At 42.0% G+C, this 13362-nt stretch overlaps 1 protein-coding gene across 1 annotated transcript in view; it reads left to right on the forward strand.

Annotated features, from left to right (window-relative positions):
- The window catches only part of snx14 (sorting nexin 14), a 217068-nt gene that overhangs the window by 133125 nt on the left and 70581 nt on the right, over window positions 1–13362 (forward strand). Inside the window, exons 20-21 of the mRNA XM_060830993.1 lie at window positions 6380–6480; window positions 11858–11969. Coding sequence (XP_060686976.1) covers window positions 6380–6480; window positions 11858–11969 — 213 coding nt within the window. The remainder of the gene's footprint in view (window positions 1–6379; window positions 6481–11857; window positions 11970–13362) is intronic.

Consider the following 13362-nt stretch of genomic DNA (forward strand, 5'->3'; position numbering starts at 1 on the left):
TTTCTGCTTGATACCACGTATGGTTATCACATTCTGTATGACTAGGCCAGTGCAATGGATTCCCCGATCTAACTTGAGACTGAGGGGTAGACCCCATCTTGTAAATACCTGTTGTGTTAGGATTTGAGAGATTGTTTTGGCTGTATTTATCCTAATGGAAAAAGTCTTGACCCATTATGTGAAAATGCCTATGATGAGTAGATTATAGATAAATCTGTTCCTACATGGTAAAAGGGGTATAATCAATTTGTAGATTTGTCCAGGGCCCTTCCACTGGATGGTTGTGCCTTAGTTCTCCCTTTCTGGATTATTTTGGGCACAGACCAGACAGTTTGCTATGTAATTAGCGACGTCCTTGTGTAAGGAGAAAGTGAGGACTGCAGATGCTGGAGACCAGAGATGAAAAGTGTAGTGCTAGAAAAGCGCAGCAGGCCAGGCAGCATCCGAGGAGTAGGAGAATCAACGTTTTGGGTATAAGCCTGAAGAAGGGCTGAAGGACGTTTATGCCCAAAACGTCGATTCTCCTGCTCCTCGGATGCTGCCTGGCCTGCTGCGCTTTTCCAGCACCACACTTTCCAACTCTACATCCTTGTGCAAGTCAGGCCAACAACACCGTTCTTTCAATCGTTCATAGTGGCCTCTATTCCCTGGTGCCCATGCCCACCTTGGTATTGATATATGGTTTGATTTCTGTCTTGCATTGGATTCCTGCTTTTAATACCAAACCGTCCCATACCTGTAGGTTATCCCTTCATTTGGCATAAGCCTCTGGATATCCTGCTCTCACAATCTGTTTGAAGAATTATTTCAGTGTTGTGCATCCCCTATATTGTTAGTCCTCTGTTTGTTTGGCTTACAATGACTGCATTTGCCTGCTTTCCTGTAGGTGGCTTCCAAATTCTCCTACATGAGTCCCTCTCTTAGCTAGTTCATCTGCTCTGTGGTTATTTCTGAGGATGTTTTATGGTAGCTTCTAACTTTAATTATACTGTATTTCCTTCCACTGGTTACCTGAAGTACGTATTTTAATAAGGGGGCTGATGGTAGGGGTAGGGGTAGGGGAAGGAAATAAAATCTTTCCTTCCCATAATAGTAAAAATTCAGTGAATCTGTTGCACACAGATGTGCTATCAGTGTACATATATGCAGGTGAAGGGAACAGATCGGGTAGCTGACTGCATAGGCCACAGCTGTTAATTCTGCAGCTTGTGCACTTAAATGGCTGGGTAATTTTAAAGCTGGTTCAACCAATGGCTGTCCTTGAACGTCAATAATGTTAATCCCACAACTAGTGATCCGACTGCCATCCTCGATGGTGGATCCATCCATACAGATTTTGATTGCAGAGACTGCCTGCCTATCACTTTGTCTCATTCCTAATAATTTCTCAAACTGTTTTGGTATAAAAGCACCAGTGGGGTGTTTAGTGGCTATGATTTGGCAGTCATGCGGATCTTCCCCATAATTTAGGTTATTAGCTCGGTAGGTGGGCACCTTGGTCCATCTGACTGTGATGCCCTGACCTTGAAGTGGTAGAGTCCATCTTGCAGCTTGAACTGGCTCAGTGAGCCATCTATAATTCAGCCATTCAGCAGGAGCTGGATTAGGCTGCACGATTTAAACCAATGATGTAGTTGAAATACTGAACCGCCCTAAAGACTGAGATGTTGTCATTTGCACATGGATACCGTTGCTCCATTGGGCTGTAGGACCCTGGGGACATACGCCACTATGCCTGGCCTACCCTGCTGCTTTTGCAGTAGAGCAGCAGATATCTGGTCTGTGACTGCAACTTCTAAGGTGTATAAGTCAGGGTTGTGAACTAATAAGGCAGGTATGTTGCAAGGGTGTGTTTTAAATCAGTTACTGCCTTTGTACATTGAGATGTCCAATTCCAGGTAGTGGTATTTTTCAGCATCTCTGAGAGTGGGGCTCTCTTGGTAGCGAACTCATCGATGTGGTTCCTGCAGTATCCCACTGACCTAGGAAAGATTGGAGGGCACAAACATCTTGGAGGAGTCGGAATCATGCTTTGGAATCTATTCGCTTTTGGTCTATCTCTCTTTTCCCATGGGTGACTATCGTTCCCAAGTATGTAACTGTAGGCTATAGAATTTGTGCCGCCTTTGGATTTATTTTACATCTGAGCACATGTAAAAGGTAGAGTAATTTGTCTAGGAGTTGGATGTGCTCCTTTGTTTCGATTTGTAGGAGTAGGTCGTCTACATATTGGATTAGGCAGTCAGACCGGGGAAACCTTTCTAGTCCCTTGGCTGATTGTCCATGAAAAAATCAAGGGTGAGTTATGGAATCCTTGGGGTAGACAGGTCCAGGTATAATGCTGGTCCTAGAAGGTAAATGCGAATTTGTACTGACAGGGTATGACAAGGGTATGGATCAGAAACCATTCCTAAAATCAAGTACTGTGAAGTACTTTACTTGCGGGGCTTGCTTCATTATTGTGGCAGGGCTGCTGGCTACTGTTGGTGCAATGAGGGGGGTGACTTTATTATGCTACCGATAATTGGTGGTTAAATGCCATGAACCATCATGGCTGCTTGACTGGCCAAACTGGAGCATTATTAATGGAGGCTACAGGTTGCAGCATTCCTTGCTGTAACAGACTGTCAATCACCTTGGCCACCTCCCCCTCTGCCTGTCAGGGGAAACTGTATTGTTGTTACTGTTTCAGGTCTGACCCTTCAATTATCACTTCTCCTTGGATATGCCCACAGTTATGTTTATGCTGGGTGAATAGTCCTTTGTGTTTTACAAACACCTGTTTGAGTCAGATTCTTGGTCATTGTTAGGAAATTGAATCAAAACTCCCCTATTTCGCTGATCTCATTAGCATAATTTCCTGTTGAAATAATAGATGGGGCATTGCTAACTGGAGACCTCTGCCATATGCAGGCATTCACTGGATCAAAAGTAAGATTGTACCTAGTCATGTAATTGATGCCTAGTATGTATTCTGCACCTGAGCTGGTTGTTTTGAGGACAGCTGTCTACACAAATATCAGGAATTCAAGAAAATGAAAGGAACAGAAAGATCTAAACGGAACTCTTCTTTAAAAGAAAAAGCCAACAGGTATTTACTCCTGATTGAGCAAACAGAGTGCGCCTGTGTGCGCAATCCTCAGTGGGATAGGCAAGATAAAATATGAAAATTCGGCAGAGACCCTGTAGGATCACGACCAGAAAATAGTGAAAGCCATACCCTCAGTCTGATTCACATCCCATCCCCCTTCGTTAATCAAGAATGGCAGAGAAAGACACTAGAGTAGAAGATTGTCCCATATGGGAAAAGAAGCTAAGGCAATACATTAGTAAGAAAAGGTGGCCTATACAGGCAGAATTGTGTTGAAATGATGAAATGGGACCAGGATCCCTAGGACAAAAACACTGGAATGGTTTTAGGAAAATTCACGGGAAGCAGGAGTCCAAGCCTGAAAAAGTCACAGCAATGAGGTGCTGTCTGTGACAATTGTTAGGTACGGAGTAGGAATTGAAAACAGTCCGTAAAGAATTAAAGGACACAAAAATGGAAATCATAGAGTTAAAACTGAAAAACTCAGCTCAGAACCAAAGAAATCAGCAAACTAACTATACATGAGGCAACTCCAAACCCAGTGAGAGTGAGCATACCAGGATACCAAATGCACAGTGTCAGCTAAAGATGTTGCTGAGAATGGAGTGAAGGAATTGAGAAATAAATGCGCAGATTAACAAGCAGCAGTAAAAGGTAATTCACCAGATAGATTGGGAAAAGAAACAGGTAGCTGTGCCTGCAGGAGATTAAGAAGTTAAAAGCCCAACTCTCAATCCGCAATGGAATAATGTGCGCATATGGGGAAGTTAAAGAGGAAGGGGAAGGTCAGAAGATAGACCGGGGTGAACTCAGGGAAGACGCGCAGCATTATACCATGTGCACGGAGGACTGGGGTCTGCCCCCAACCTTCACAAAAGAGTCAACTCCTTCAGCACCCCCTGGGGACACCCAGTGTTGCAATGAACCTGATTACCACCAAAAGATGCATTGGGATGCCAATGCCCAGCAATAACATACACTACTCCATTTTCACTGGCACAATTAGCATAAATTACTAAAAAATTCCAGACTTTGAGCCGTCGGCTGATCCGTTTACATTCTTTGAAAGGGTCAGGCAACAAAAGGCTTTACATGGGTTATATGAGAGAGAGAGAGAAAGTAAAACTCATTGTAATGTGTCTGAGCCAGTCAGTGCAGTCTGGCTGCAAGGAATATGAGGTTCTATGGGCTTCGATCTCAGTATGACAGTCACTTCTGGGGTGCCAGTTTGTTGTAAAACTTGCCACACCAAGTTTTAACTCTTATTTCGAGCAAAGAAACTGCAAGTTGGCTCTTGACAAAAATAAATGATATTTATTTATTTAACACGATTAATACTGTAACAATTAAATGCACTATAAACTAACAATTTACCCTATAAATCTAATGAACTACCTTGTGCTTTAACTTGGATGATCATATACCACCATACTAGATCTTGGTTTTGATCCACGTGGTGATGATCATCTGGTTATCATCTCCCTGTGGTCCCAAGGGTGTCTTACCTTCACAGTGGTTCATTTCAAGCTACTGCTCCTGTGGATGGTGTTGCAATGATTTGTATACTTAGTAGTTGTTCCAGTCCTTTTGAGAGGGTCTTTAGTGTCCTCCAAAGATCAATCAGGGCTTGATCATCCTGAGCAATCAGACTCAACCATGTGTTGTCGTGCCAATGGCAGGGTGGTCCTTGGGTATCCATTCCTGGATGTGTTAGGTGTACAGAGGTCAGGGAGCCCTCTCCAAATTAGAGTGTAAGGTGCTCCTGTGTCTGGCAAACAACTCGGGTTTCCAATTGTCCTGGGGATGGCACTCAGGTTAATTCTATTCAATACAAGTCAAAGTGCATTTTGTATTGTCTGCAGCTGCTGGGTTAACACTGTCTGTTTGTAGCTACAGCCTGTCTGGATTCTGCAGCGTGTTTATGAAACAGTCACTTTGGTCAAGGCTAGTCTCAATTTCCCAGCATGCTTCATCGATTGTCCATTTTCATAAATTCATCATTTTGACCGGCCCATCCAATCTCAAGTGGTTATAACATGTTTTGCAGGACAATTAAAAAGCCACTTGAGGATCTTGATGTGAGGAATCTTTCAGAATGAGATGTAAAATGCAAATCTGGGAAGCATTATTGACCATCATTAGTTAAGCTATTTGTGGAACTTGTAACAAAGACATAGTCACTCACATCCATTAGCTCCTTGCACAGATTGTCCCTTTGGTCTCAAGTAAGCCCCACTCTGTCCCTGGTAATCCTCTTAGCCTTAATATGCTGGCTGAAGCCTGGAAGTTTCCCTTGATTCCATCTGCTAAAAATATTTTGAGACTGCTCTTTGCCCTCCTAAGTTCCTTTTTAAGCAATTTCCTATTTTTAAATGGCATCTTCCATTTTTAATGTGCTGTACCTGACACATGCTTCCTTCTTTTTCTTTATCAGACTCAATATCCCTTGATATCCTTGGTTCCCTGGGCATGGTGCCCTTCACTCTGAAAGGTACACAATGGCTCTGAATTCCCTCCATACTACTTTTAAGATACTCCTCCTTTCTAAATATACACTTATCTGCAAGTAGCTGCTTCCATTCTGTTTTCCAGATCCTATCTAATGAATTGAAATTGGACTTCTGTCAAGCTAGGCACTTAACTTCAGTACTGTCCTTATCCTTTCCATAATGACTTTGAAAAGATTGGGGTCACTATCCCCATAATTCTTGTCAACTGAAACTTTAACCACTTGACTGGCTTCTTTCCCGAGTATTAGCTCTAGCACTGGTCTATCAAGACTGTCCATGTATTGGCACAAAAAGCTCTCTTGAATGCATGTTATAAGTTCCACCCTACGTAATCCTCTCACACTAAAGCAATTTCAGTTTGTGTTAGCAAAGTTGAAGTCCCCTACAACTGTAACCATATTTTTCTGCCAGCTTTGTGATTTGCCTACATATCTGCACCAATATCTCCCTCTTACAGTTGGGAGGCCTCTAGTATAACTACAGTAAGGTAATCACTTTTTAATTTTTAAGCACTGATTGGATGGCCTCATTTGAAGACCCTTCTAAGACGCCTCTCCGGTGCAATGCGATGCTCCTACCTCAGCAACATTGTTTTCTTGTCTTTATATATTAATTGGCTTGATTCAGAAATATAAACCACCAAAATGAATTATCAATGTCTGTGGGGTACAAGGGGACAATACCTGAGCTTGTGTTTTGGCAGTGGATTAGTTCAGTGTCTAGAAAACCAAAAGGATGCATATCTATCGGCAATTCATTGCCTGATTTGTATTTTCAGGATCTTTCCCAGATGCGCAGCTTCCTTCAAAGCGACTCATTGGATCCAAGAACTTTGATTTCCTAAATTCTAAACGAGAAGAGTTTCAGGAATATCTGCAGGTATGTAAATTTAATTTGTCGGCGTATTTTTAATGTGAGTTCAGAAGTAGGGATATCTTACTGCAGTTATACATTGTCTTGTTAAGACCTGCAAGGTTTTGCTTGAAGTTTTGGTTTACCCTAATTAAGAAAGGATATGGACCTGCCATAGAAGACGTGCAGCAGAGGCTCATTTGGCCAATACTGAGGGACTGTCAAACAAGGAGAGTTTGGTTTGGCTAGAATTATATTCACTAGAATTTAGAATGATGAAAGTGGATTTGATTGAAATGAACAAAATTTTACCAGGCTGTACAGACTAGGTGCAGAAAGGATGTTTTCCATGGTTAGGAAGTCTATGCCCTGTGGCCCCAGTCTCAGAATACAGATTAGGCCATTTAGGACTGCGATGCAGAAATACTTCTTATCTCAATGGTGGTGAACCCATGGAATTCTCTATCACTAAAGCCCGTGGAGGCAAAGTCACTGAATATATTCAAGAAAGAGAAATTTCAAGATTTTAAAGGGGTATGGGCTAAAGTGGGTATATGAGTCAAGATTGTGGTGCTGGAAAAGAACAGCAGGTCAGGCAGCAACCAAGGAGCAGGAAAATTGATGTTTCGGGTAAAAGCCCTTCATCAGGATTCCTTTGGTGCTCTTCACAATCTCTACATGAGAGACGTCAGTGTCTAGTGGAGAGTGGTTGCTCCGTACCCTCCTGAAGTCAACAACCATCTCTTTCGTCTTGTCCACATTCAGAGACCTGTTGTTGGCTCTGCACCAATCCGTTAGCTGCTGCACCTCCTCTCTATGCTGACTTGTCATTTGCGCTGATGAGACCCACTACAGTCGTATCGTCAGTGAACTTGATGATGTGATTTGACCTGTGCAGACTGCACAGTCATGTATCAGCAGGGTGAACAGCAGTGGACTGAGCACGCAGCCCTGGGGTGACCCCACGCTCAAGGTGATGATGTTGGACATGCTGTTTCCAATCCGGGCTGACTGAGGTCTCCCAGTCAGGAAGTCCAGGATCCAGTTACAAAGGGAGGTATTTAGGCCCAGCAGACTCTGCCTTCCAATCAGGTGCTGAGAAATGATTGTGTTAAATGCAGAACTGAAGTCTATGAACTGTAGTCTGACGTAGGTTTCCTCCTTCTCCAGGTGAGTGAGGGCCAGATGAAGTGTGGTGGAAATGGTATCATCTGTTGAACAGTTTGGTCGATACACAAAGTGCAAGGTGTCTAGTGAGGAGGGCAGCAGAGTCTTAATATGCCTCATCATGAGCCTCTCAAAGCACTCTACAATGGGTGTAAGCGCAATAGGGCGGTAGTCATTGAGACAGGACATTGAAGATTTCTTTGGCACGGCGATGATGGTAGTGACCTTGAAGCATGTTAGAACTATGGCACAGCTCAGGGAGATGTTAAAAATGTTAGTGAGAACATCCCCAGTACATCAGAGCATCCTCTGAGCACTCTGCCAGGCATGTTATTTGGACGTTTGTGAAACATAAAGGGTTCAGATAAGATTTACAAGGATGTTGCCATGATTGAAGGGGTTGAGATGTAGGGAGAGGCTGAATAGGCTGGGGCTGTTTTCGCTGGAATGTCAGAGGCTAAGGTTTATAAAATGATGAGGGCATGGATGTGATGTGTAGCCAAGATCTTTTCTCCAGGATGGGAGAATCTGGAACTAGGTGGTGTAGATTTAACGTTAGAGGAGAAATATTTAAAAGGGACCTAAGGAGCAACCTTTTCTTGTAGAGGGTGATGTGTGGGAGTGTGCGGAATGAACTGCCAGAGGTGGTGGTGGAGGCTTTTACAATTAAAACATTTAAAAGGCATTTAGATGAGAATGAATAGGAAGGTTTTAGAGGGATATGGGCCAAATGCTGACAAATGGGACGAGATTAATTTTGGATATCAGGTAGGCATGGACAAGTTGGACAGAAGAGTCTGTTTCTCCCTGTACATCCCTGCTGTAATACCTTCAGTCCTGCATCGGAGAGGTAATTTTCTGCACCTTTATGCAAAAATAAAAATTTAACAGATAAAACAACATAAACCCCAAGTAAATTTCTTGGATAATAAAAGATTCTTCAACTTTGTGGTAAAAATATCCCTTTGATGTTTGCCTCTAATGATCAGTATCTTGGAAGACAGTTCACATTTAATTGACAAAAATTTGTGAGATTGAGTTGAACTAACATCTCAGCATATGTTCTCTTTCAAAGTAACTTTGTATCTTAATTGATTTCCACATGTTCTGCTTTCCATCATTATTGGCTAGCAGAATGTCTGTCCTTTCTTATCTGAATTCTGACAGACAATATGCCACTTTAACCTCAGGTGTTTCTTTTTGGAGGGGAGAGCACATTTTTGAAACACTATTGCCATTCCTTCGCTTTCATTGGGATAAAATCCTGGATATATTTGCAGTGGTGTGAAGAAGTGTTGAGTGCTTGCCCCCACCCTGTTCGGCGGCATCTTCCCAGATATGGTGAAGCATGCCTTTGGAACATCAACTGATGGTGTCTATCTCCACACCAGATCCAACGGGAGGCTGTTCAGACTGTCCTGGTTGAGGACGAAAACCAAGGTTCATGAATTACTCATCAGGGACATGTTGTTTGCATTCGATGTGGCACTGGCATTACACTCGGAAGAGCATTTGCAATGCCTTGTGGACAGCTTCTCAAGACTTCTGGACTTCAGCTTGACCATCAGCCTGAAGAAGACCGGCATATTGGCTCATGGTTACCAATCAACGTTACCATCAACAACTATGAGCTGAAGGTAGTCCACGAGTTTACGTGCCTTGGCTCTACCATCATGGGCAGTCTCTCCCTAGACTCTGAGATCAACAGACTGATCAGATGAGCAGCCTCAACATTTGTCAGGCTGACAGAGAGTCTGGGAGAGCAGAAAACTGATGACGCACACCAAAGTTGCAGTCCACAGGGCCTGCGTCCTCAGCACACTGCCTTACGTCTGCAAGACCTGGAGCCTCTACTCCAGATGAGCAGTGTCTCAACGCTTCCACCTTCACAGCCTGAGACACATCTTGGGCATCAAGTGGACTGACTGAGTTGCCATCAATGAAGTTATGGCCTGCACCCAGATACCCAGTCTCTTCACCCTACTCCAACAACATCATCTCCGCTGGATGCGCCATGTACACCACACATCAGACAGGAGGATTACGAAAGACCTGCTGTACGGGCAACTGGCCTCTGGCAAGAGAGCTCAAGGGTGGCCCCATCTTTATTTCAAAGATGTCTGCGAGAGAGACATAAAGTCACTAAACATGAACGTCGAGAAGTAGGATGATATTGTAAGCGATTATTCTCACTGGAGGCTGGAATTACACATAGTTTAAAAAGAGAAGAGAAGCTGAGGCTTGCTGCTGAAGAAAAATGCACCCCCTCCCCCGGATAAAACAACACCAAGACAACATCGGACGACAGTGCCTTCAAATGCAGTCGAGACTTCCACTCCCATGTAAGCCTCTATAGCCACAAATAGACACTGCTCTACCAACAAAGATTGAAATAAGACTTCCCAAGTGCAGATCCATGGTCTCGTGAGACTAACGGATGCCATCAGTGACCCTTTCAAAGTAACATTGCATCTTAATTGATTTCCACATGTTCCGTTTTCCACCATTATTAGCTAGCTGATCGTCTGTCCTTTCTCATATGAATTCTGACAGACAATATGCTACTTTAACCTCTGATGTTTCTTTTTGGGGGGAAGCACATTATTGAAACGCTATTGCCATTCTATAACTGTCACTGGGATAAAATCCTGGAATGCCTGCACCACCTTGTCTTCAGCAGCTTAGGGAAGCAGCTCACCATTACTATCGGGGGTGATTAGGAATGGGCAATAGATTGTACTGAAAACTTATAATAGCTTGTAATAGAGTGCAGAACAAACAATGTATTTTCTAGCTGGTGATGTTGGTTCATCTGGGATCTAATTATGGTTATGGTTGTGGTTTCAGCTTTTAGTTTATAACTCAAACCTTCCATACTCAGCAACATCCTGGTAAATCTCTTCTGAACCCTCTCCAATTTGATGATTATAATCCTATAACTGGGCGACCAGAACTGAATGCAATTGTCCGGGAGAGGCCTCACCATTGTCCTTTACAACCTCAACATGACTTCCCAATTCAAATGCTCTGACCAATGAAGGCAAGTGTGCCAAATGCCTTTTTAACCACCCTAGACAAAGGACTGTTATTTTAAATAATTTGAAATTGATAATTCTCCTTTGCTGTTAATCTAAATATTGGAAGAGTCCCTTGCTTTGGCTAAGTAATTGAAACTTTTGACAGGATGGGTGTTTCACTGGGAGAAAAGATTTTAAAACAAAATATGACACCAAGCCCCACACAAAAAAAAAATTAGAATAGCTGGCAAAAGCTTGAACAAAGAGGAAAGTAGCAGGAAATTCCAGAGCTTAGGGCCAATGAACCTAAAGGCATATCGAAGTCTGGGACTCTCCTGCGTCTTGGAGTGCAAATGTTTTGAATGATTACAAAGCTGAGGAAGGTTATGTAGATGGGGAGAGGTAAGACCTTTGGCAATGAGGATGAGAATTTTAAAATCAAAATGTTAGCTATTCAGGGCGGCAGTATAGGTCAACGAGTTGAGGGATTATGGTTACAATAGTTTTGGATATGAATTAAGATCGGCAGCAGAGTTTTGAATGGCAGCAAATTTAGTGGTTAGGACTGGGCATGCTGGCCAGCGGTATGTTAGTGAGTCAAAAAGTAACAAAGGTGTTGGAGAGGATTTTGTTGGAAATAGCACTAAGCCAGGAGTGGAATCAGATGATGTCATGGAGATGAGAATTGGAAGTTTTAGTGGTGATGTCGACATATATTCAAATATAACACCAAGATTGCAGATGGTCCAATTAGCTTAAATAGTTGACCAGAAGAGCAGTGGAGCTGATGAATAATATTTACATGTAGGAAATTACTGCTCATTGTACTCAATCAGCTGAGCAATCTGACATTTAGAGATAGTGGAGCAGATAAGGGCTATAGTGAGGTGAGAACTGGGTATCAGCACTGTATATATGGAAACTTACTTGTTTTTGAATTATATTTCCAAGGGTCAGATGAGAAAAAGGGGGTCTTTCTCCAAAGATAACAATCTAAGAATGCCCTTAAACAAAGTTCAGAAATTAGTTGTGAATGAACAGCCTTCACTTGAACATTTCATAATAGTATAACTGACTATGATTTCCTGTTGTAAGTTCTAAATCAAGCACTAACTTATATTAAGTAGGTTAAAATAACCCATTTAGAAAATTGATTGTTTAAGGTCCAAATGTTCTAGTTAAACCATGAAGTTGATTTAATATTTAAACTTTATTAATAGAATTTGCTGAAACACCCAGAACTAAGCAACAGCCAACTCCTGGCCGATTTTTTATCCCCAGATGGCTGTCAATCACAGTTTCTTGAAAAAATTCTTCCGGATGTAAATCTGGGTGAGTATAATGATCTCTTCAGACCATGCTGCATATTGCATTTAGTCAAGTTTTTTAAAAAAATATAAAATGAGTAATTCATCATTGTAACTGATATGACTCAGAATTATGGAAGTAGACACAGTCTTGACCTTAAAAAGAAATTCAATTAGAAACTTGTGCTATTATATGTTTATATAATAACATGTGGCAAATAACAGACATCAATGAAGCTTTATGCAAACATTGATTAACAACATGCTTTTGTCACAATGCAATGGGTGTCGGTGCATAATGCCTTAAGCTGTAGCCAGCCAGCAATTTTGTTCAGGTTCAAAAAATATATTTTTGGAAATTGACCACAATTCAAATAGCATGTATGTGATTGATTAGTTATCTGAACTTAAATTTTATGTTGGGATTGTGTACTTTTATAAAATTGAGTAATCATGTCATTGCGCCATTGAATTGTATAGCATGGAACCAGACCCTTTGGTTCAACTCATCCATGCCAACCAGTTATCCTAAATTAATCTAGTCCCATTTGCCAGCATTTGGTTCATATCCCTCTAAACTCTTCCTATTCATATACCACTCTAAATGTTTGAAATGTAGTGATTATAATGGCCTCTACCTCTGGCAGCTCATTCCACATGCATCACCCTCTACAACCCTTCAAAATCTTTCTCCTCTCACCTTAAACCTATGCCCATTAGTTTTGGATTCCTCTAACCTGGGGAGGTTTTGAAATGTGTTTGGAACATATTAAATGGATCCAGTTCTGAATAAAGAATGAACTCTGATTTAGATCAGTTCTGGAACTTTTCTTGACACCTTCACGTACTGCCTTCACCTCAGCTTGATTAATACTGCCCAGTTTTGATTGAGTTCACAAGGTTTGGTAGAGAAGCTGGAATAGTGATTGGGGGTTTAATGCCTCACTCCAGCCCTCTGCTGTTTTAACTAGAATGATATTTCCAACGTGAAGGTCATGACCCATTGACATCATTTATGCTGCAATGAGATTGATAATTAAAATTGTGGACAGTCAGACAGTGCCAAATTGGAGTAAGGCTAGGAGGTACAAAGTTTAAATTTTGTTTGTCATTGGAAGGATTCTTTGGGGACCAGAGGAGCAGGATTACACTCAAGGCCCCACAAACAATTATCTGCCCTTAGTTTCCAGCTCTCCCCACCCTGACCATCACCTTCAGCACCTTTCTTTGTGTATGTGCTGATATCATGCATCCACCTCAGTTTTTACACTCTTCAATCTTGAAATCACTCTTGCCAGTATTGTGCAAGAGAATACGAAAAAGATCTCTCAGAGGAATTGATTTCAATCATCCAGATTTTGAGTTAAAATTGGGGATTGTGTATGTGTCGTTATGAGTTTGTCCATTGAGAGAAATGT

Source organism: Hemiscyllium ocellatum, chromosome 10, assembly GCF_020745735.1.
Source record: "Hemiscyllium ocellatum isolate sHemOce1 chromosome 10, sHemOce1.pat.X.cur, whole genome shotgun sequence".
In the NCBI taxonomy this organism is placed as follows: Eukaryota; Metazoa; Chordata; class Chondrichthyes; order Orectolobiformes; family Hemiscylliidae; genus Hemiscyllium; species Hemiscyllium ocellatum.